Below are 25,360 nucleotides of genomic sequence, written 5' to 3'. Positions count from 1 at the left end.
AGAAACCCCTAACCCTAGCCCCCATAATTTTCGCCCCTCTCTTCTCTCTCACTCTCTCCAATTTTTCTTCTATTCTTCAATATTTTGTCATCTTTTGAAGAAGAATCGAAGTTTGATCCAAGAATCTTGAAGAACCGAGTCTAATACTTAATTTCTACCGTTTGTTTTTCTCATAAGGTATTCTTATATTAATCTTCTCCTTTCTAACCGATTCCTCTTCTTTCTAACCGATTAATCGGTATTCTTGGACTCTCATGCATCTTGTTTGAGTGAAAGTGGGATAAAGGGGATATGGAGATATGTATGTATATGTGCGTGTGTGTGCGTGTATGCACGTGTGTGTGTGGTGTTTGTGTGGTGTGTGTATGATGGCAAAATACTCTTGTATGACACATGTTGATGTTAGATCTAGAGTTGAGATGCGAATGGAACTTATGTGATGAACATGACTTTGATTGATTAATGATGCTAAGATAAACCGGTGGGAAAAGGGAAAAAACGTTGAGACATGCATGAGTTGGGAGTTTGTGTTAAATCTGATTTGTGATATATGCCTATGTGATTTAAAAGGTGAAACCTCAGTTGCGAAGCCGGATAACAAGGGAAAGAACATACTTGAAATCTAAGCAGTCGAGGTGGGCTTTATTCTTAAACTCTTTTATGTGCAAATTTATGAATGTGGAGAAATAAGGGTGGTTTAACTGTTATGTCATGCCTATGTCTGTTTTGTTGTGATATTGTGCGTCTGATGCCCAGTTTGAGAGTTCGCTCCATTGGGCTATAGGACTATGGATATGTTTAAACGAATTCGGGTCTGAGTACGGGGCGCAAACCCTACCAGGCTGTGTACACCGGGAGATCGGGAGCCGTCCTTGCTAGTCGGCCGGTCTCGTGGGCGAAAAGTGTGGCCACACTTTCGTTGCACCATGGAAATGTTGTGATTGTGGAAAATGAGTGGGGAGTTGTTTGACTGGCCAGTCTATGGAAAATATATTTTGTGATACTCGTGGTATTCTCTTATGACTGCTTAAAACTCGAGTTCACTTGGTAAGGGTGGCATAACTTATAAAATGTTTTGGCAACGAGTTCACTGAGTATTTCAAAATACTCAGCCATGCATGTGTTTTCCTTACGTGCAGGTTGAACGATGACGAGCGGTGGCGGGTATTGAGTATGTTAACTAATTAAGATGGATGTTTTTGAACTTCAAGCGTAGTTGTGTCTTCATACATAGCTGCACTTTCTCTTGGTCGTTTTCCGCTGAGTTTTTAATACACTTTAGTATTAATTGGATATTTTGCACTTTCCTTTCGGTTTAGAGGCCTTAGACTTTCTTGTGGTTTTTATCTTGGAAACTATGTCATACTCTTGAGATTTTTTATCGTAATTTATGATACCTTTCTTTTACTTATTTAAACTTCTAAGTTAAGTTGTTGTTTTAATGCTCTAATAGTTCCTTTAAATACTTTGGTCAAAACTCTTTAAATGAAACCCTAGCCTATGTTAAATTCTTTAAGTCCGTTTTGGTAGCAGTCGCCGCATTTATTGTATCCTAGGATGGCGGGCTGTTACAGTAGATGTCCGACGATTTTTTATGTCCAAACAATTTCAAGTAACGCACAGATTTATGTTGGACTGGTCAAAGTGATTGGCCTAGTTGTAAAAATATTGGTTACACTAGAAACTCGTAGAAATAACACTTCATCTCTAAAACTTCCTACATTTACATCATAGGAGTAACAAATAGTAGTACTACAATTAAGTAAAGGGTATTCTAAAAGTTAAGGATTAGAAATAATTTTAGTCAAATAATTGTGCCTACAGCATCAGATAAGTGAAGAATAATTGTACTTTCAGAGGCAAAAGTAGGCCCTCCACTCCTCCCAAGTCCCAACTAAAGAATAAAACTAAATATTTTAAATGAAGAGAAGTCACAAACAAACTCACTGAAAATAAATAAAGAAAGTCACAAAGAAAAACAGAGGTAGCAAAGAATGTCAAGTTCTGGAATCAGGTATAGCCACTGATGCCTTACAACACCACCATAAAAAAACACACTTTACACGTAGACTCTCTCTAATACAAACCTACAAGAATTACTATTCATCTCCACGCAGAAGCTGTAGATAAAGGTCTATTCTTCCATCCAAGATACAGAGCACCATCGCTGAGCTCCGCAGTTCTGTAATTTGAGCTATATTCTCTCATCATGTCCCTCACCGAGTTGCTAACCGACGGGCTGAGCCGGAGCTGGGAGAATCCGGCCATTGCCAGTCGCATCCTCCACTTACCGAACACCTCGTGCCTTTCCACCCTCTCGACCCCCTCGCAAGCTATTATGTTGACGACGTCTTTTGCCACGCAGTGCTCCTCTGTGTTAATCCGCTGTCTGTCGTCCCTCGGGCGTCCTGCGTCGATGGACTCGAACATTGCTGTATAGTAGTCGAGGGTTTCGATGAATCTCTGGGTGAAAGTAGACGTATTAGTGTTGGATTCTTGCTCAACGAGGGTCACGATCTTGGGTGACAAGCTTTTGATTAGTCGGAGGAGGCGGTCGCGATGATTCGTAGTGCTCACACTCTCGTCTGGCATGTGGTGCAGTATGTAAGGGAAATTTACGGCCAGGGCTTCCCCGTGCCGGACTTTGAGATGCTCGAGTTGAACTTGGCACCCCGACATAGCTGCACCATTAAATTCGAATGGTACCCCACATGACTGGGCCAGTTGTGCTAGCTTCTGACCAACTAACTCGAGTCCTCCGCCTCGGGCATGAGCTGAATCTGAATCATCAACCCCGGTGATGCGAATGTACGGGGGCCCACCAGGCCGACGCGAAAGAGCTTGAATCAAGGACATCCACTGACTACCTTGTGCAATCTGGAAATCAATTATGTGGATCCTGTTTTCATTTTCCATGGCTTCCCCAATGATGACATTTGATGACATGTAAGCAAACTTGTAGTACGGGACGATTTGATAGAGCACGCCCATATACGACATCAATTCCGAACTTGTTGGCTCTTTGCACTTCAATTTTTTGTAAATTATGCTTCCAGATGATAACAGCCTAGCTCTTAGCCCTTCCAACATGTATGCACCCAATCTTTGTGCAGGTTCACCAGACACTGAAACATTCTTCTCCAAAATCTCCATCAAAGCTTCTGCAGCCGATATCGCAACCTGTCTGTCTGACATAGATATGGTATCAGCTTCTGATACTATTTCAGCGCAGGCAATAAGCAATTGTTTCAGGTCCATATGAGGGGCCATTTCCAAGATTTTGTTGTATCTTGTGAAGGAAGAAGGTTGTGAAACTACACCGTTGAAGGATCCACTATCATCTGTATCAGATTCAGGACCCAGAAGTTCGTTCCTCAATACCCACAGCGCATGGAGCAATCTGTTTTCATCATCGACCCCAGAACACCCACTCAGAGGTGAACCATAAGTATTATCAGATGGCTGATAAAGATCGGATGCATATGACAGAGAACCCTGGGGAGAAAATGGACTTCTACTGGAAGAGACACTTATAGCTGACGGTGAACTGTAGGTAGTATAATCAATGGCTGGAGTTGATTCTAGAGTGAAGAACTGATCAGGGTAAGTTTGGGAAGAAACTTCATTTCCCTGGCTTCTGCTACCAGTCGAGTCATTGTTCAGAACTTGAAAAGTTGAACTGCCGTATGAGTCATTCTGCTGCATAGGCTGATTGTAAAAGCTTTGGAAAGAGGCAGATGTTTGGGATGTTTGCATCGGAAGGAAAACTGCAGCCAACTTGCTTAACAACACGGCACTTCCAGTGAGGTATACGTGGATAGACGATACAATGATATGACTCACGGGTTACGTCATTGACGTCTAATACGCATCTCCTCCTAAATTAATAGCAAAACTCCTGCGGACACAAAAGGAAACAACAAAACCATATTAGCTACATTAACTCCAAAACTTGAGACCTTGATGGGGAGAAAACACTAAAACCATAAATTTTCTAATAGAAATTACAAATAGGTCTATGTATTCCATCAAAAGAAGTTCTTGATTCAGCTTAGACAATACATTTCTTAGGCCTTGCACAGCCCTAAATCACACTTCCACAATTAGAACCTTATACTGTAGAGTCTTAGTAAGTTTATTAGAGACAATAATGAAGCTAAAAAAGACTACCAGATCCCAGAAAAGGAAAACCAAATAACAGAGGAGTTCTTTCAATAATTTGCTACCAGTATTCATTTTCTTATTGTGGGAGAAAAATAGCATTAAACCCAAAGCTGCTCTATTTATTTGCTCAAGTACCAGCATAATTAAGCTTTAAACTAAATACCATAAATGCAGATGAACAACTAGCAATCATAAAAAAGTAAACCCCCAATAATTCTCTGCGTAATTTGCCACTTTGACTTTAACCATGGATTATAAAGTACTACTACTCCCCAAATAGATAAATTAATAGAACCAATAAAATGTAAATTACTGCAAAAACTAGAACATATTCCGATTCGAATAAGATGAAATATCCTATTTAACTCACGGATCGATCTTCTAAGAAAGAACAAGAATAAAAATCTAAAAGTAAACTTTCGGTTGTTGCCTGCTTTACACTATTCTAACAAAAATAACATAAAATAGAAGCAACTCATGATCTAAAACTCTGCAAAAACAAAAAAATGAAATTAACATACAGAAATCCATAGAACATAAAACACCAAATCTCAATTTCTTCTTCAATCCTCATAAAGTGCAAATCACAAATACTATACAGTTGAAAATTTTATCCATGGATACACAAACCAAAAATAGGATGAAGAATTACAAGTTTGCATTCAAACAGCATACCTGAACTTGTAGCGCGTGGAATATTTCAGCTGGAATCGTTTTGGATGAGAGAGGGAGTTGTTTAATCTGTTTTTGCTTTTTGATGCTTTGAGAAGAAATGATGAATAAAATGGAGGATTAAAAGTGAGATTAATTATATAGATGGAAAACATTCAAGATGCCCTTCACCTGTTCAATTATTACGAAAATGCCACTAGTGGCGTGTAGACTTGCCCTGATTGAATGATCGTTACACATCATGTGCGTGTGTGATAAATTATTCATTTTATCAATTTATGTTTTCGTTGTTAAATAACATCCCCTCCCTCCTATAATGAAAACATGTGAAAAAGTTAGTAAGTCTAATGAATTCACAGATCTATGATATGAAATAGTACCACCTCCGTCCCTAAAAGTTTATTCCATTTTTATTTTCATTCGTAAGTTTGTTTTATTTTATTTTTATTATTTTTAATAATTGACTCATATTTCACTAATCCATTCTTACCCACATTTTATTATAAAACTAATAGTTATAAAAGTAGAACCCACATTCTACTAACTTTTTCTACTCACTTTTTATTACATTTCTTAAAACCCATGCCGGATCAGAGTGGGAGAATATTTGAGGGACGGAAGTAGTATTAAATAAATGAGACATTTAATTATGGATTGATGAAAATAAAATTTGAGATATATCTGTAGATGAAGAGTGTAAAATTAAGTGTATTGGCACGGAAATATAAATTATATTAACAAATAGAATACAATAATTATTTTAAAATTTTTGTAATTATGAGTATAATATGGAAGAAAATAATTATTAAATGACAAAGAATTAAAATGAATATAATTAGTTGCGTTAAAGAGAACATATAGAAATTATGTTCCAAAAAATAAAAAAGCAAAGAAAAATAAAATATACTCCCTCCGTCCCGTAGTATTAGACTCACTTCTTTTAGGCACGTGATTTAAAGAATTGATATTTAAATAGTTAAAGTGGAGAGAGTAAAGTATGAGAGAGGGAAAAAGTAGGGGAGAGAAGAGAGAGAAAAATAGGTGGAGAATAAAATAAGATAGATGTTTTTTTTAAAAAAGGAAATGAGTCTAATATGTTGGGACATCCCAAAAAGGAAAGTTGGTCTAATACCTTGGGACGGAGGGAGTACTACATAATAGTTCTAGTTAGAGTCATGATTCCACGTATGCAACGATCGGCTCACGAGGCTTGAAAATTTCTATAATTCCAGCTATTGTAAGTGCGACCAATTAACAATACATCCATTATATCATAAACTTTAAGGGGTTACGGTTCACTTGACGTCGCGTCATTTCTACATTTCGACAAATCCCTACTACTTTATCTGATTCATAGTGTGTTACCAATTTATTATACATCCGTCTCATTTTAAGTGAATCAGTTTTTTTTTATGATGTTTCACTCTAAATGATACATTTTTTAAAATAGAAGAATCACTTTCTTTACTTTTTTCATTTTTTCTTACTGTACTCTCTCCACTTAACTCACAAAATATAAAATTCTATGGCAGAATAAAAATGCTTTACTTAGAGTAGGACGGAGGGAGTAATAAACATAATGGTCAACCATTTTTTCTGTACGGAAACACAGGATTTTCTTCTACTAATAAGCTGGCACAAAACTTTTCTATTTGAGCCTTCAATTATTAATACTTGGTCTTTAAATAGTACTGGTAGTAATTTATTAAGCTTCATTAATATTCAATCTTCAACGACAAACATAATTTAATTTCAACTTGATTTGCTATACATCTTCTGGCTGATTTGATATGTCTAGAAATTACTTAATTTCAGATCAACTCGAACTAAAAAGTACTAGGAGTATGAGAGAAGTAACAGAAACGTGATTAAATTTTCTTTTGAAGTAAATGTTAGCACATGTAAATTCTTGTAATCTTTCGTTGGTCAAATGTATTTTTATTTGTAGTGTTCAGTTGTATACTAGTATCAAGATTCAACCATCTTAAAGTAAAATATTAAAAGTGGTACTTTGGCTTATATCACTTCGATTTTTCAGCATGCCTACTGACTATTGAGACGCCAAAGAAATTCATGTAGTTAGAATTGAAGAATAATTCGAAGATTGGATGTCATGTTATAGTTACAACAAAAAATATTTTTTGTGAACAATTCTTTGGATGAAGTAAAATCATATTTTGCCAGACCTAAAAACCACTCAATGTGTATGCTTTTTTAATAAAAAAACATTCCGTGTGGAGGGGAGTTTAGGCAGACCCTTAACCCGTAAATAAAGATCAAAATATATCGTTCCAAAACATAATTCAAGCCCAAAAGTGACTTGGATTCAAAAACAGAACAAGAGCTAATAAACTGGAAGCCCCACAAGTCGAGTACAACCGTGCTATCAAACCTGGACAAAACTATGATGAGCAAGTGGAAATACTAAAGACAAATATCCAACACTAACGTAACAACAACATCAATCCATATCTCTACGTTCCGAAGCGGAAGTTCGAATATCCCAACTGGTCCATCCTATGATGTAATTCTCATCATAGGAAGTAATTCTCATCATAGGAAGCGGAAGTTTGAATATCCCAACTGACCCTTAACATGGAAGTAAGAGCATCCGCAATGGTCGGCTAGCGACCGGCTAGCCGATTTGTCGCGCTAGCCGATCGGCTAGCCGAACCATTGCAATCGGCGAGGACGAAATCGGCGAGCGGATCGGCGTGGGCTGGCCGATCGCTCGTCGGCTGGCCGATCGGCTAGCCGCCATTGTGGCGCGATCGGCCAGCGCTATTTTTTAATTTTTTTTAATTTTTTTTTTAATTCTTTTTTAATTCTTTTTTTTTAATTTTTTTTTATTCTTTTTTTTATTTTTGAAAAATTATATAAACGCGATTTTCTCTATCTCTAAATTTCTGTACAAGAGCAACATCTAGCGATGGACAACAACAACTAGCCCAATACAAAATTAAGACCTAAAACAAAAACATGTCATACCGTCGGCTAGCGGCAAACTATAACGGATTCAAGGCATACTAACATTTTTTTATGTATTTTTTTAATAAATTAGTGAGGAGTAGAGTGGGGCGGTGGCTCGTGTGTGGAAGCCCGGATTTTTTTTTATTATGCAATTTTTTTTTATTTTTAGTTAATGTACTTTTTTTAAAAATAAAATTAATGAATTTTCCCGTATATGTCTCGTAAATTTAATTCGGTAATTTAATCATGATTTTAATTCCGTAAATGTAGTATATTTTGAATTATTTTTATTACGGCTGGCCTATGGCTAGCCTATGGCTGACCTAAATCTGATGTGGCAGGTGGATTTTTTAGTGTTGCTGACGTGGCAGGGGAGAGAATGGCTAGCCTATTGCTGGCCTATGACTGGCCTAAGCACCATTGCGGATGCTCTAATTCTCATTCTCAAAAATTGCTTTTTGAGCCGTTCGTTTCTTGAGAACTTGAATGCTTGAGTTTTAATTGTGTAGGGTTTTGATAACCTTCAAAGTTTAGAATATGTTCGTCGACTGCAATATTAGTTTGATATTGTCCGCTTTAGGTCAAGCCCGCGCAGATTTATTTTTGGAACACTCCCAAAAGATCTCAAACTAATTGGAGGGTTAGACATGAATTATATACACCTTCCAACTTTTCTCACTCATTCGATGTGAGATGAATTTGTAACCCAACTTAAATGAGCAAAGAAGATGAGTAGGAGCCTGGATTTTCTTCTTTCAAGACCTTCATTTGTTCAGTAATTCAAACTTCGATATAAATAGAAGCAAGTTGCCTACTTTTTTTTTATTATTTATTATACATTCAACGTTGTACTATATTAATACTCTAATCTACCATCCATTTTTGTAAGCAAGTTGGCTACTTATATTATTCCCTTCGTCCCACATTTATAATCACATTTAGTTATAATACAGGTTTTAAGGAATTGGTGGAGTGTGTAATTAATGAAGTGAGAGGTGGAGTGTGTAATAAATGAAGTGATTTGGTTGAAGGTGGGTCCCTTTTGACTTTTTGGTTTTTTATTTTTGTTTTGGTTTATTTTAATGTAGATAATTACATTTAGGGTGTAATTTTAGTGAATAATGGGGTAAAATTTTATGTCCAAATATGGAAAATTCTAAATGTAACTCTAAATGTGGGACGGACTTTTATGGCAAAATGTGAGTATAAAACTGGGACGGAGGAGGGAGTATAAGTTGGCTTTGATTATTAATGACACAGAGTAATTGTGAATTGACATTATTTTGTGGAGTGAAAATAAAATCCTAAATTTGGAAACATAAGCTAGAAGACAAAAGGCCGTAACCGACAAAGTGGACCGTTGAAAACCATGGGCCGTCTATTCCGTACTCGCCTCATATTTCAGCGTCAAATGGCCTACTCGTAATTAAGTGCCAAACTAAGGGTTGTTTGTGTGTTTGCCAATGACATCATTTTGTGACGTGTTTTGACAGCCAACTTCGAAATTTCCGTTACTTTGTAGAGTGAGTAAATAATTATTTTTTGTAATAACGCGCTACGGCGGAAGTGACGCCGTAGCTGCTCACTATTCCGCTGTCACCGAGGGATCATGCAATTTATTTCTTCCTACTATTTTTACTATAAACCATCATATTTTAATGGAATGTAGATTTTTTTCATTGATTTTTGATTAATTAATGGTATTTCCTCTGTTCATTCCTAGTTTATCTCATAAAAATATATATTTTTTAATTTTAGAAATTCTTTTTTATCTAATAAAGTGAGACTCATTTTCCACTAAAATACTTTAATTATTTTTTCTCTATGTCCCTTTTTTAATTTATCATTTTTGCATTAAAACTTGTGTCAAACTCAAAGTGCTCATTCTTTTGGGACGGAGGGAGTATAAGTTTTTTTTTTGCATACTTTCCACCATTACAAACGACAGTTTTAGCAGTGGATGATATATGTTAATACAGTACCTAATTTATAAAACGAGAGATATAGAAATTACGTGAATTGTGGTGGATCTAGGATCCGAAAAAAGAGCAGAAAGAATGAAAGATCAATGCACTTAGTTCCCTAGTGTCACAAAATGTGCTTAAAAGAAAACTCATAATAGTATAAGAAATTACTATAAAAGATCGTTCATCATTAGTATAGTTAGTTATAAATATATTACGCTTTGATAGGCACACTCATATTTTTCTAGTTTATATTTTAACCTGAAACATCGCGTAGCCTTAAATTTAAGAATTTTTTTCATTTTGAATAAACTCAACTCACTAACTTTTCTTTGTAGTCAATTGTCTAGTTTGAGTACAAAATAGAAAATTTTCAAAATCAAAAGAAATGAGAATTTAAAAGTAATTGAATTGAATGAATAGTGCTTAATAGATAACTCATAATCGTCGTTCTTGTCTTTGCGAGCATTCCCAACAGTTTCCCTAAAACCTTTCTTATTTCTCCCTAACTCCTGCCACATCAGCGTCATATCAGCACCATAATTTATCCCCAGTTTTTAGCCAACTTTTAGCCAACTGCTCCAATGGTTTCTCCCTTATTTCTCCCTAACTCAACATTTCATTTTTACATCATCACTAATTTAATTGTTTTATTTTTGTATATAATAAAGCTAGCTAATTTAATTTATAAGACAAAACAAATAATAGTAATAAAGTTCGTTGTATTAAACACGGGTAAACATTACAACGACGAAAATTAATAAAAAAGGGATGAGGATGAGGAGACGATTCAGAATTCATTAAATATAGATGGAGAGAGAGAAAATAAATGAAGAGAGAAAAGGGATGAGGATGAGGAGAAAATGAAGAGAGAAAAGGGATGAGGATGGAGATAGAATGAAGAGAAGGTGTGTATTTATAGGGGGGAAATTAAAAAAAAAAACAAAAAATATATTTATCGCCGAATTATCGCCCACAGTGGTCGGCAATAATTCGGCGATAATCCGGCGATTTTTCGCCGATTGGCGATAAAACGGGAGGAAAAATCGCCGAATTATCGCCGACCTCTCCCATTGATCGGCGATAGACGGCGAAAAAATGCCGAATTTTAGCCGGCACCATTGGGAGTGCTCTTAAGAGCATCTCCAATGCAAATAGGCCAACCATAGGCCAGCCACTCTCTCTTCCTGCCACGTCAGCAGCACTAAAAATCCACCTGCCACATCAGATTTAGGCCAGCCGCAATAAAAATAATTCAAAAAATACTACATTTACGGAATTAAATTTACGACACAAATACGGGACAATTAATTCATTTCATTAAAAAAAGGTACAAAGATTAAAAAAAAAATACATGATCTTTTTTTTAAAAAGGGCTTCCACACACGAGCCCTCTCTACTCCTCGTCGTCGTCTCCGCCGTCCTCGCCGTCGCCACCGCCGCCGCCACCGCCACCCGGGGTATCTGAGCCCACGTCGGAATCCCCCATCTGTGCCCTCGCGGCATCCAAATCAACTCGCATGCCTCGAGCATCGAGTGAAGAAACATCTTCTCCGTGGGGTCAGTGGCGGTCCTCCAATCTTGGAAGACCTTGTACATCTGCTCCCGCGTTTTTTGACGCGAGAAGAAGGTGTACTCGCGTGGGGGGGGTGCCGAGACGACCTCCTGGGGCGATAGGAGGGATCCTCCCCTCGCTGCCCGTTGCGCCCGCTTTTGTCCAACCGGGCGAGGGCGACAAGCAAAGGATGGAGGGGCCGGAAACTCCTCAAGCATCCGGGGGGAGGTCGTGGGATCCGCCGGCCGCGCGCCCATGTAGTCGCCGGAATAGTTGAGCCTCGCTTCTTCGGCCACCCAAGATCGCACCCCGCCCGGAACTTCTCGGAGTCCTTCAAAGAACTCATAGCATTCCCTAAGTGGAAATCCTTGTACTTCCCCGCCAAGGGGAACCGACTCTCGGCTATCCTCCGGGCGTCCTCCTCATTCTGCCCACTAGTGAGCCGACGGAGGGCGTTGGCGTACAATGCCGAAAAACGGCCGACCGCGGCCCTAATGCGCTCCCACCCCTTCCGGACCTCCTCCCGTTGAAGTCCTTCCCACCCGGGCTCCTCCCGTAGGCTGCTCTAATCTTCGCCCAAATATTGACGACCCGCTGGTTGTTCGCAACCAGCGGATCGTCGCACACCTCCAACCACCCCCTGGCCACCCCGGCGTACTCATCCTCCGTCCACTTCCTCCGGGCGGGGTGTCGTCAACAGCGGGTTGCGACGACTCGCCGACCGCCTTGGCCTTCCCCTTCGTCTTCTTCTTCTTTCAAGCGGCGGCCCGCCCGACGCTGGAACGGGAGTGTCCGGATCCCCGAGATCAATCCCCATGTCATGCAATGACAAAAGGTCATCGCTAGTGAACTGCGTCTCCACTGGGGTCGACATGTGAGACGAAGCCGTCAAAAAAACAAGCGACTATCACCATCGTTTAATGGTGATAACTAGTATGATTAGGTGAGCATACAAATAAAAATAAATTCAATTAAAAAAGGAAATAGTAAAATGAAACAAGTGGACCAGGTTTTGATTTAATCGGCTAAAATGCCGAAAATATCTGTGAGCCTCCAATATTTAACTGAATTACAATTGATTTCATTTACTCATATATAGTTTTATGCCTTCCATTTAAATATTCATACAACAAGATACTCATTTAGTGTTCAAATTTGATCTTAAAATTATTCAAGGCATCTTAGGTTTGAAGTTCATTGATATATGTGTATAGATCCGCTTTAACATTTTGAGATACAAAGGAAAAGTGGGTTAAGCGCGATTAAAATGCAAAAATAAAAATACAAAAAAATTCGATTAGCCAAATCAAAAAAATTCAAAGACCAATATGGAGTTTGAGGAGCAGGATGTGATCGACATCGATCCAGAGGAATATCCCCCATTTTCAGATGACGAGGATGAGGCAGAGGAGGTTGGCGTGGCTGAGGCTGACGAGGAGACCGAGGGTGGCGAGGATGAGGCTGATGAGCATGTCAAGGGTGAGGCCAGTCTAGGCGGGAACAAACGTCGTCGGTTGGGTTGATTGAGCATTTTAAGAATATATATATTATTAAAGATAGGTTTCAGCAAAAATTATATGAATTGTTTCCTCTCAGCAAAATTTATATGAATTATTTCCTTTTAATATGGCTTTCTCCTTTTGCCGTTTAATAAGTGTAATATGAAATCTCCTTCTGTTATTCTATAAGTATGTAATCTGAAATCTGGTTATCTAGAACTAGGTATATTTCAAAACTTAAATATAATTCAATTAATTTTTCTACATATGTTATTTCTTTGTTTGGCAGCAATAATTATGTAAATTGAGGCCTAAATAATCACATTTAAAGCTCTAAATCGGTACACATAAAATTCAAAGGGGGAGAAAGAAGATAAGCTTATGTAATTCAATGGCTATGGCGGTTCTGTCGTTGGAATTCTTTAACCCCAATTCTTTATTTGATGTGTATGTGTTAATAGTTTTATACTATTTCTATTAATTATTGTTCATAACTGCAACTTTTTAGATTTGAGCGGATTGTATATTTTGGTTACTCTTTATTGTTTTAGTTGTGGAGTTTATAATATGAACTTGATCCTTTTTGTGTACAATTTATATTTTGCTATTCTTAGTATAGAAAATATCAATAACTTTTCTCTATATTATTATCTCTCTTACTTTACCATTTCTCCAGTTTAACTATTTATTATCATTTTTATAAAACGGGTGCAGAAACGGAAGTGTGACTCCTAATGGGGGACGGAGAGAGTATTTTTCAATGGTTTATTTTATTTATTAGTTAAGTTGTCATTGATCTTACATGTTGCTGCTATATCAGTAGAAAGAGCCTTTTAACAATGAAGATCATAAAGAATTCTTTACGTAATAGCATGGGAGACCAACTATTGAATGATTGCTTAGTTCCTTACATCGAAAAAGATGTGTTTGTTAAAGTTAATTACTAATGAAACTATTATGCAGCAATTTCAGAAGATGAAGAATTGAAGACAAATGTTATGATGTGCTTACATTTAACTTTTACATTTTGAACCTTATAATTTAATTTATGTATTTTTTTTTTGAAGTTTAATTTTGAACCCCCCATGATAATATTTCTGGCTCCGCCACTGACTACCGAATCTAAAAATTGAATAAAGTATTTCGAAATAAACGTTAAAACTACAACACGTCAATGTATTTTATATGGATATAATTATTTTTCAACAAAAACACAGAATGTATATGTTCTCTCTCACCATACGATTATATAAAGTGATCATTGTATAAATAAATGTGAAAATTATTATAAATAAAATAAACAGTGTATTAAAATAATCCAACAGTTTTTTAATAAAAGTAACAGTTCATAATAGTACGTGATATAGTCAATGTTTTAAAAGCTGGACTGATCGATGATATACGCGAATCAAGCGCTTGAGTTAGCGATCTTGTTTGTAGTGACCTTGAGTCACGGGTTCAAATCCGCCACCCGCTGGAAGACTTTCGGCCTTAATCCGCAAGCAGGTCGGCGAGGATTAGTCGGATACGCTAAAAAGGAGGACTTGATTTTCGGCCTTAATCGCAAGCCCGGTCGAGCGAGGATTAGTCGAATTCGCAAGCGGTCGGCGGGATTAGTCGGATTCCGCTAAAAGGAGGACTTGACTTTCGGCCTTAATCCATGGCCGGTCGAGTAGGATTAGTCGAATTCGCTAAAAGACGATTCGTACACCTACGATTAAACCAAAAAATAATAATAATAAAATTAAATTTAATACGACAAACCGAGAGCCTCAACCAGCTTTGAATGGGCTAATCTATTAGTACTAGAAGTACTTTTTAAATTGGACTGGGTAGAAAAATAAAAGATTGGGCCTTCTAAACTTGCTTTGAAAGTATAATCTGATTACTATGGATTGAGGATCCATACTGATAATAACTATTCAGCAAATGGAAGACTATATATAATAGTGAGATTTTTAAAAAAATTACTATCATGTAATTCAATTTTTTTTAATTAAGTAATTTTAAAGTTTTTAATAATTTATTTACAATTTACAAAATTCAAATAAATATATTGTGCTTTAATAAATTATGTATTGAAAAAGTAGAGTTTTAGCTGAAATTTTAAATTTTTTTTTGTAGGAGTAAAACTTTTCTTCAAAAAATGACAGAGAAATTTTCATGTCATTAGATTTCCAATTAATACATGCTTCAGGATTTGGACTTTGTTTCTTTAAATTAGGTAATGGTGTTTTCTTCTTCTTCTCAAATACTACTTGGCATCTCCAGACATTGCATGCATGAATCATGAAAGAATTAATTAAAATCTAGCAGAGTTGGTAGTGATGGATGCATGATCATAGAGATTGCTTTCACGTGATTTTAATCTGCAAAAGCATATAGCGCAGACTGATCAGCCAACCACATGATTGTTAATCTTACTATTTTGGCTAAACTCGTGCAATTAATATAGGGCTTGTTGATCAATGACGGACCCAGAAAATATAGCTCGTGGAGTCGGACCGAAAATTTAATAGTATATCATATTTAAATAATAATTATATAATATATATTAAATAATAATTTTTATCATTTTTGTTGTTCTTATTATGTTTTTTTAACAAAATTTATAAAACTTGAAATAAATCAATTAACTATAAATATTTTTTTAATATTTAACATATTTATATGATCTACCAAAGCTAAATTAGTTACACAAAATAAACAAACATAGAGTATTAAATATACTATTAATTACTAGTTTATATCTTAAAACTAAAAAATAATGAAATAAAAGTCATAAATAAAAAAAATATTCCTAGATTTGCTAATTCGCCGCCCCTATCTTCTTCCAATTATTATGCAACTTATAACTAGTTTACAGTTTTTTTCAAACTTAAAATTCATCAATGGAGCTTCCTCTTCACTAAAATTTTATAGTATCCTTAAATTCATTCTTCTTCTCTAAATTTCCTTATTATAATCTAAAACAAATGATTTCTCTACTCTCTTCTTATGTATTCTCTTGTTCCCGTAGAGACGAGTTGTCGTATGTGGGGTCGGAAGGCGAGTGCAGGTGGGTCGGAGGGCGGATTATAGAGCTTCCCAAGCGGTTGTCACGGACCGACGGTGGGGTTCGGCTGACCGCCCGACCCACCTGGGTCCGTCGTTGTTGTTGATTCCATCTATGATTCAAACTTGTATGATTGTTTCATCATTCGATTGATGCATGTCCAAATGTGTGGGGATCAAATATCTTGCTCGTCACTCAAAAGTGGACACATAAATGAATATCAACACGGGATATTTTCAAAATGGTTTTACGAAAGAAAGAGGGAGAGAGATTTATTTTCAAATATAGTAAATAGACACTTGAGTGAGATAAATTAAAAAGGAAATATGAATATTTTGAGTGGAATAGATGGAATATATAAAATAAGAATAAATTTTAAGACTTTAAAAATTAAATTGAATTCCATAACCCCTTCCCCGCTCTCCATGGAGGTCCGCACTTGTTCGTCCACGCAAGAAACATTTTGTTACTTTTTATAAAAAATTTAAAATAAAATTGCAAAGATAAAGAATGCTAGATTAAGTTAACAATAATTTAAAAGTTATCCAATACTAGTAAATTTAAAAGTTTGTGTGTGGACAGTCACGTTGTGCCAGCATAGTTCTATTGTTTAATGAATGCTGACCATTGTTATCTAATACTGCTCCATTAGTTTCGTGAGCTCATTTTCCCTTCTTAGATAAAAATTGATGGAGCATTTCAATTTTGCATCAATAATACTAATTATTATTATTATTATTATACCCTCCCCCCTTTTTTGCCCACTTTCACTTATTAATATATTTTAAAATTGATTACCCCCTTTCTTTAAATCACTTTTATTAAAAAATTTATAAAAAGTGGGACTTTTTGGATTTTTATTCCTTTCTTTTTTAAAACCCAAATATCAACAAAAATGGACAATTATTGGGGAACGAATAGTCGATATTATTGTTGTTAGTTATCTTTAAAAGTTCATATTTACTAGTAGTAAATATCTAAATGTGTGATGAACCCCATTCATATATAAAAACACATATGCAAAATCATATATTCACATTTCCCCAAAAACAATATTAAATGGAAAAAAAGGGCAACAACACAAACCTAGAACAAAACATTTGATAAGAAAAATTTGCCCTTTGAATAGGTGCTCGTTTTCATTTTAGCATCAACCAACAATTTGGGGACTCTCTATGTTGGACCCATGCCCGATAAATTTATTTATTTCATGTTCATTTCATGTTCATGTTATGTTGATCATATCATGTTTTGTCGTTTTGTATTGAATCGATTCTAAACTATAAATGGTAGTAATAGCTTTTGATTTTATCACGTCCATAAATAACAATCAAAGTCTAAACCCACTAATCCTCATTCAAACTCAAACATATTTGAAGAGTACAACAAAGTAAAGGGGGGTATGTTTGTTTGACGACAAACAATGAAATATGAAAAGTAAGTGGGGACAAAACCCCCCCGACGATGCGCTATTCACTAGTGTCCAAAAAAACTCGCCCTACCAATAGCATGCGCACATTTCTCTACTATAATCCCACCCTCTTTCCTCTCCACATTCCATAATTTAAATTTTGTCACATTATAAATTATTCCCTTATATTTTGTATAAAATATTATGTAGCATCCCATCAAATTTTCACCTGCATGCCATTTCATGCCAATTGGGCCAAGACAAAATTGTGAATTGAGATAAAAGACAGAATGTTTGTTTTTTCCCATTTATCGAAGCGATAGAGGGAATGTTGGAATATCTTTTTTACTAATTTTAAATACTCCATCATAGTACCATTATAATTCAATCACTAAATCATGACCCCTTCCACTTGTCCTCTTCCTTTTGCCCCTCCAATTCCCTCCAAATCACTACGCTCCAACTCTCTTACAACTAAGAAAGATAAAGGTGGATGATAAAGCAAAAGGTGATGGCCTCTCAATTTGAATCCTTGGCATGCTTGATATTTCTCCTCAACACTACAAATCACATATGGGAGAATGATTATTTCGAATTTCGCAAGAATATAAATTCGAATCGATCTAAAAACTGTATATGAAAATCAATACTTTTACAACTAAATCTTAGAAAAAAAAAAAAAAGAATTTGAAAACCCAAAAACCCAAATATTTTTAAAATAATATTATTTCAATAAAATGTTTTATATTAAAATTTAAATAAATTTTTGTATATATTGAATACTCCATAATTTATTTTTTTTGGTTTATTTTAGTTTTCAAAAAGTCATCTAATCGAAAAAATCTATATTTTGAAAAAAAAATCTTACACGGTCTGAAAATTTGAAAAATGAAAATCGGATTTAAAATTTTGGTCCGATTCGACTATTTAGACTACGATATTTTGCTCACCCACCGTAAGAACATATATTATGAAGAGTGGAGTAACAATTAAAGTTTTGCGTGCATTCTATCAATTTATAATGTAGCATTGATTTGTTTAGTGATACAACAATCAACAATGGATATAAGATTGTTAGATAGATATGAATAATTAATCTAGTTGATTACTTATTAATTTTGAATATACGTGATTAAATGTTTAGAAATTAATAATGATGAATATGAGTGATATCACACAATTAAAGTGTAGAATAAGGCAAGTTTATTGTTGAAAGTTATCAACAACATTGAGTTGGGACAATGTTAACATAGTTCATCCAAACACATGATTCCATGTTGTGCTATTTGGTAGTTTGTCACAAACCATTTATCCTCTAACCTCTCCCCACCAAACACTAGCCAAGATTGGGGTCTCGTACTTTTCCCCTTGGCTTTTCCACTTTGATCGCCGATTCCATTTCTTTCTTTTCTCGAAAAACTCCAAAACTTTTTTTTTCAAACCAAAAAGGCACCCCACCTCCCATGCGCAACCAACCCTCCCAATATAAATGGACATGATCAACCTCTCCCATTCATTCATCCATTCCAAACAAACAAACACTCCCTAAAATGATGAGCCAAGGCACGAACCACAGCGGCCCTCGGTGGTCCCTCTGCTTCTGCAGGAGCGGTTCCGAAGTTGCAAATCATGAAAGAGATGAGAGAGGAGGAGAGTTAGTTAGAATGTTGTTATCTACTAGTAATTATAATTATACTACGAGTAGTGGTGGTTGTTACAATAACTACTGCTTTGGAGAGCAGATGATGTTTCCAAGCAAGGCCAGCTGTGCTTGTCATGTGGCTTTGGAGGGGGAGGAGGAGGAGCTGGCCGAGGATGAGTGCTTCGAGAAGTCGTTTTTGGGTTTGATGAGCAAGACACGGCTTGTGACATAGATATTCCTTCATCTGTGATTTTGTTTTGTGAGTGATGGGGTTTGGTTTTCTAGTGCATGTTGTATTGTAATCGCATAAAGGGTACTAGCACCACAAAATGTTATACGACTCTCATAAATCGTGTTTTAAATTCATCTACTTCGTGGCATTTTATTATAATTAAGGAAAAGGAAATAACGAGGTTGAGTATTAAGATGTTTAATGGGAAAAAAAAAAAATGTCATGAAGAAGGATACATAGAGCGTGGTGTTTTATGAATGTTTGAATAATGGGATTTGAAGTCGCAAAATTTTTTTCGTGTAACATCATGTTCCACTAATATTTAAGTAAACTTTATATAACATTGAATCATACTCTATTATTTCAAAAAATGAAAAATTTAGGCTAAAAATTGGGCACACAAAGAGCATCTCCAATCCCGGGCTAGCCAACCGGTTAGCCGATTGCGCCCGCTAGCCGAACCATTGGAGTAGAGGAAATGGGCCCAAATTTTGGGGCGTGGGCAGCCGGTGGCGTGGCGATCGGCCGCCGATTCTTTTTTTTAAAACCTATATAAACGCGATTTTAGTTTCATTTTCATTTGCACCACTTGTTTTAACGAGTTTTCTCTCTCTAACTTTACTGAAAGAGCATCATCGGCGATGGATCCAACAGCCGAGTCCACGAAGCGAGTGGGTTTGGACCCCACGGACCGTGGGTGCGGATGGGGCCGAGAAGAAGAAGAAGACGAAGGGGAAGGCCAAGGCGGTCGGCGAGTCATCGCAACCCGCTGTTGACGACACCCCCGCCCCAGGAGGAAGTGGATGGAGAATGAGTATGCCGGGGTGGCCATGGGGGTGGTTGGAGGTGTGCGTACGATCCGCCGGCTGGGCAACAACCGGGTCAGGTCGTCAACATGGGCGAAGATTAGAGCCGCCTACAGGGCACTGCCTGCACGGGAAGGACTTCAAGTGGGGAGGAGGTCCTAAGGGGTGAAGATCGTGCCGCGGTCGGCTATTTTTCGGCGTTGTACGCTGCTAACGCTTCCTGTCACTCTCACTAGTGAGCAGTAATGAGGAGGACGCCCTGGAGGATAGCCGAGAGTCGCTTCCCTTGGCTGGGAAGTACAAGGATTTCCACTTCTGGGAATGCTTTGAGTTGCTGAAGGACTCCGAGAAGTTCTGTGCGGGGTGCGACGCCGGGTGGCCGAAGAAGCAGAGGCTCAACTATTCCGGTGACTACCGCGGCAGCAGCGGCGGATCCCACGACCTCCCCCGGATGCCGAGGAGTTTTCGACCCCTCCATCCTATGCTCGTCGCCCTCGCCCGGTTGGACAAAAGCGAGGCGCAACGGGCAGCGAGGGGAGGATCCCCCCTATTGCCCCAGGAGGTCGCCCTCGCCCCCCCCACCCCCCCACGCGAGTACACCTTCTTCTCGCGTAAAAAAACGGGAGCACATGTACAAGGTCTTCCAAGATTGGGGGACCGCCACTGACCCCACGGAGAAGATGTTTCTTCACTCGATGCTCGAGAGCATGCGAGTTGATTCGGGATGCCGCGAGGACACAGATAGGGGGTTCCGACGTGGGCTCAGATACCCCTGGTGGCGGCGTGGCGGCGGACGGGGCGGCGTGCGACGGCGATTTGAGGAGTAGAGAGGGCTCGTGTGTGGAAGCCCTTTTTTTAAAAAAAAAAATCATGTATTTTTTTTTAATCTTTGTACTTTTTTTTTTAATGAAATGAATTAATTTTCCCGTATCTGTATGTCTCGTAAATTTAATTCCGTAATTTAATCATTATTTTAATTCCGTAAATGTAGTATTTTTGAATTATTTTTATTGCGGCCTGGCCTATGGCGTCTAAATCTGATGTGGACATGTGTGGATTTTTAGTGCTGCCGACGTGGCAGGGAGAGAGAGTGGCTGACCTATGGCTGGCCTATTTGCATTGGAGATGCTCTAATTAATGAAAGTATTTATGCTGAAAGTGGTGGCAACACACTTGTTTAGAGCATCCACAATGCCGGCTAGCCGATCCACGTCACTAGCCGATCGGGTAACCGAACCATTGCAACCGGCCAGCCGAGAATCGGCGTGGGCTAGCCGATTAGAGGGCGCTGGCCGCCATTGTGGTGTGCCGATCGGCCAACGATCGGCCAGCGCCAATTTTCGTTTTTTTTTTTTAATTTTTTGAAAATCTATATATACGCGATTTTAGTTTCATTTTCATTTGCACCACTTGTTTTAAGTCGGCCGCCTCCAGGAATATGCCGACATGCGCCAAGTGGATGCTCATATTCAACTCCTGAGGTGAGAAAAGGATATAATTGAAGAGTTGTGGGCACGGAAGACTGCACGGCGATAATTTTTTTATCTTTATTATGTAATTTATTTTTTTAAATGAATGTACTTTTTTTTAATGCAATTAATGAATTTTTCCCGTATATGTCTTGTAAATTTAATTCCGCAATTTAATCGTAAATTTAATTCCGTAAATGTAGTTGTTTTTGAATTATTTTTATTGCGGCTGGCCTATGGCTGACCTAAATCTGATGTGGCAGGTGGATTTTTAGTGCTGCTGACGTGGCAGGAAGAGAGAGTGGCTGGCCTATGGCTGACCTATTTCTACTGTGGATGTTCTTAATATACTCCCCCGTCCTTTAAATATAAAAGTATATTTTATAACTTTTTTTAATTATACGAGACTCTGTACTAACTAATAATACGTTAATTATTATTTTAAATAATTTTTTACTTTATTAATTAATACTGTAATTATTTTTTTAATAATTTTTTACTTTATCAATTATATTGAAATTTATAGTTTCAAAAGTTTTTATTTTGAAAACAAGAAAGTATATATCATTTAAATCTTAATTAAAATCTTTATACTAAAAGGGACCCACTAGAATTAGGAACCTGATTTACTTCAACTTTTGGCTTGGAGATAAAATACTCCAAAAATATACTCAAAAATAAAAAAACGAAGATATGCGTAGGATAGACGTGTCAACTTTGATATTTGATGACCAAGTCATACGTTATATTTTCGTTTTAAATAATGGATCTGGTTCAACTAGATACGCATATAACTAAAAATAATTATGTGAACTTTTTGTAAGTAAATAAAGAAATTATGCGGTAAGTAGAAAGTATTATTACAGAGGCATTTAATATTGATCAGGACTGATAAAGTAAATAGAACATCTGTGGTTGGCACAAATTTTAATATGTAATTAGTAGAATAAGAAAGAATGAGAAAAAGTAGTTGAAATTGAGTAGTGGACTGTGAGGCTCATAAATGATAAAGGAAAAAGAAGGATAAAAAGATTTCCATAAATGGATATGAATTATTTCTATAGAACGACAAAAAAGGAAATATGACCTATTTCTATGAGATGGACAAAGTAGTTTACTTCATTGATAGGATATGAATCAAACAATTTGCAGGAGTAACACATATCATCACGGTCTTGGAATTCTATTTCATGTTATTAAATTTTACTATACGTACTATGTTTTTATGGGAGTGGATCACCTGCTGTGCCAAAGACCACAGTAAGATCTGCTGTGCTTAAAACGCACAAAATTAGGAATGAAACGCAGCAGCAGGTACGTTTATTTCTTCCATTTCTTTTTCTTTTCCTTTTCTTTTCTTCTATTTTCTTTACGTTTTTTAATTCCTGTACATATCTACTTATTATCATTCTAAAATATAATTAGCTAAAAAGTATTACTTCTAAAATATAATTTGAAAAAGTTGTCTCCTAAAATTAGCTAATCAAACGCACAGAAACAAGAATAAGAAACAAGAAACAAAAAGAAAATAGAAGAAAAGAAAAGGAAAAAAAAAAAAGAAATGGAAGAAATAAACGTACCTGCTGCTGCGTTTCATTCCTAATTTTGTGCGTTTTAAGCACAGCAGATCCTGCTGTGGTCTTTGGCACAGCAGGTGATCCACTCCCATGTTTTTATCGTTCTAGTCTATTCACGTCAAATTATTAATCACCTAATAAAACAAAGTACTCCATATAAAAGTGAAAGTGAAACTGAGGAAAAAAGATGAAAGAAAATTTTAAAAAATTAAATCCGATACTTGGATACTAAGAGCATCCACATCCGTGCTCTTAAATAAGAGCACAGAGGTTGGCCCAGACCCATTTTTACTCCTTGTCCTTAGGCAAGAACACAACACCCACATCCGTGCTCTTCCGCAAAGACAAGCTCGAGGGTCCCACCATTCTATTATTCAATTTAAATACTTCAATTACTAAAAACATTTCTACAATATAAAAATACATTAAAAAATAAAAAATACATAATTAAAATCCTAAAAAATTGATGAGAAAATAGATTAAAGAATTTAGATAATAGAATAGATGAGAATTGTTTAGTATGGTGGAAATTTTTTTGTGTTGAAGTTGGGGTATTTATAGATGAAAATGTGAATTTTTTGGGGTAAGTAATTAAGTAAATGCTTGAACCAATGCAAGTAAATTTCTTGTTACAATCTCAACAATCGCCATTTTTTAATAATACCAATAATTTACAATATTTTACTTTATGATATTCAAAATAAAGTATTCCATCATCGTCTTCTCATTAAATAAAAAATAAAGGGAAATAAACGAACAAAAGTCAACACAGAGAATAACGTTGAGCTTGTCAAAGTCTTCAAGCCAGAACGGCACCGAGAAATGCTCTGCTGCGTTAGGGTTTCTACAATTGAACGGGAATAAATCCTAACTCTTCGATTAAGGTGGAGATTCAACTTTTTTTCCTTCGAAATTCTATACGCAGGTAAACTCTGATTCTTAATTTCATTACTTGCTCCTCGATTTCATTTTACTGGCTCTAGATATTACTTTTTGAATTCATCAAATTTCTGTTGCCCGATTGAATTGCTTATTGCTTTGGGGATTTCATTTGTTCATCTAATTTTTGTGATTTTCGACTCTTATATCGCATCTGTTATCCCAAGTAATTGCGCAAGCTTTTTTATTTGTTAGATGTTCAGCAATTTAAAATTGTTAAGTACTAAGAGAATTCGGTTGGATAGGAATTTCTGTAAAGCTGAATTTTTTTTAGTTTTGGTGTTATACTGGCTCATGTTGTTGTAGGTATGAGAAAATGTATATGTTAAATTGTTTTTGGGATGGAGAAATAATGTCGTCTTTTATGAATTGATAGAAAGGAATTTTTAAATAAATGACACTTAAATAGATGATATAGACTACTCTGTTTCCGATTACCCTAATTCAAAATGTGGGGTCAAACTCAGAAATCCATATAAAGTGCAGAATAGTAAGATATGGGGACAAGAATCTTCACTTGGAAACCTAAATCAGAAAAACCACTAGACTGTAATCCATAAAAGTCGACTATGTAAATAACAGGGGTACACAAATCTCACTAAATTTCAGATGGAAAATCATAAAAATGTTGCTTGTTTAATGTAACCTAAAGGAAAGAGCTATTTTATGATGGAAAGTTTTTACTTTTTTTTAAGTTTACTGACTGAACACTCTCCTGTGATCTTACTTTCATACCCTGTTATTGTTGGTAACATGCAGTTTAGTTGATATAGCAGAGGAGCTTAAAGTTAAAACATATATGCAATTTTTTTTCGTTGTTACGGCTATATAAGCATCTGTACAAGCAGGTATCATAGGCAGGGTGGTGGCTATCAAATTTGATTGCCTCTTCTTTGCTGGAAAACGTGTGCATGCTTGCTGCTGTTTACTTCAATTTCTTGTTGCACTAAATGCATATAAATCTTGTATTACTAATTTGTGATCATGAAGCTCGGGCTTGTTGAACTACTCTTAAATCCACTTGGGTTGGTATCTGTACAAGTTTGTACCAGATAATTGCTTACAGTGTTTACTTGAATTCATAGTGAGAAATGTTGGTTCATTCTAGTTGTTAAAATATGGGTCTAATATTTTCCTTAACTTATTTTCAGTTTAATGAGATTGCTCTAACTTCCAAAACCTACACTTTGATACCAAAATTTGAAATTTACTAGTAGTTAACTATAAACGTTCACTAGGTCACGATGGCTAGAACATAGCAATTTAGTAGTCATCTCATATTGTGCTCCAATTTTATCTCTGCAGCAGTCCAGATCGTTAAGGGCATTTTCAAATGGGGACATCCTCTGGAGCTCATAACAATGACCAATCGTCAATGCTTCCTCCTCGGCAACAGCCACGGTCT

The 25,360-nt window shown here is 36.5% G+C and overlaps 1 protein-coding gene across 1 annotated transcript; it reads right to left on the bottom strand.

Moving 5' to 3' along the window:
- Positions 1–1,931: 1,931 nt before the first annotated feature.
- On the bottom strand, positions 1,932–4,945 carry LOC125223289 (scarecrow-like protein 13). Its single transcript, XM_048126374.1, has 2 exons — positions 4,840–4,945; positions 1,932–3,898 (listed from the first exon to the last, which is right to left on the bottom strand). Exon 2 carries the CDS (start codon positions 3,754–3,756, stop codon positions 2,104–2,106), a length of 1,653 nt encoding a protein of 550 aa, XP_047982331.1. The 5' UTR covers positions 3,757–3,898; positions 4,840–4,945; the 3' UTR covers positions 1,932–2,103.
- Positions 4,946–25,360: the final 20,415 nt, after the last annotated feature.

The sequence above is a fragment of the Salvia hispanica genome, chromosome 1 (genome assembly GCF_023119035.1).
Source record: "Salvia hispanica cultivar TCC Black 2014 chromosome 1, UniMelb_Shisp_WGS_1.0, whole genome shotgun sequence".
Classification (NCBI taxonomy): domain Eukaryota; kingdom Viridiplantae; phylum Streptophyta; class Magnoliopsida; order Lamiales; family Lamiaceae; genus Salvia; species Salvia hispanica.
Note: the sequence above shows the minus strand (reverse complement) of the source record. Positions and strands in the feature narration are given on the sequence as shown.

Coding starts and splice junctions, on each gene's coding strand:
- LOC125223289 (XM_048126374.1), bottom strand. CDS start 3,756: ATGCAAACATCCCAAACATCTGCCTCTTTCCAAAGCTTTTACAATCAG.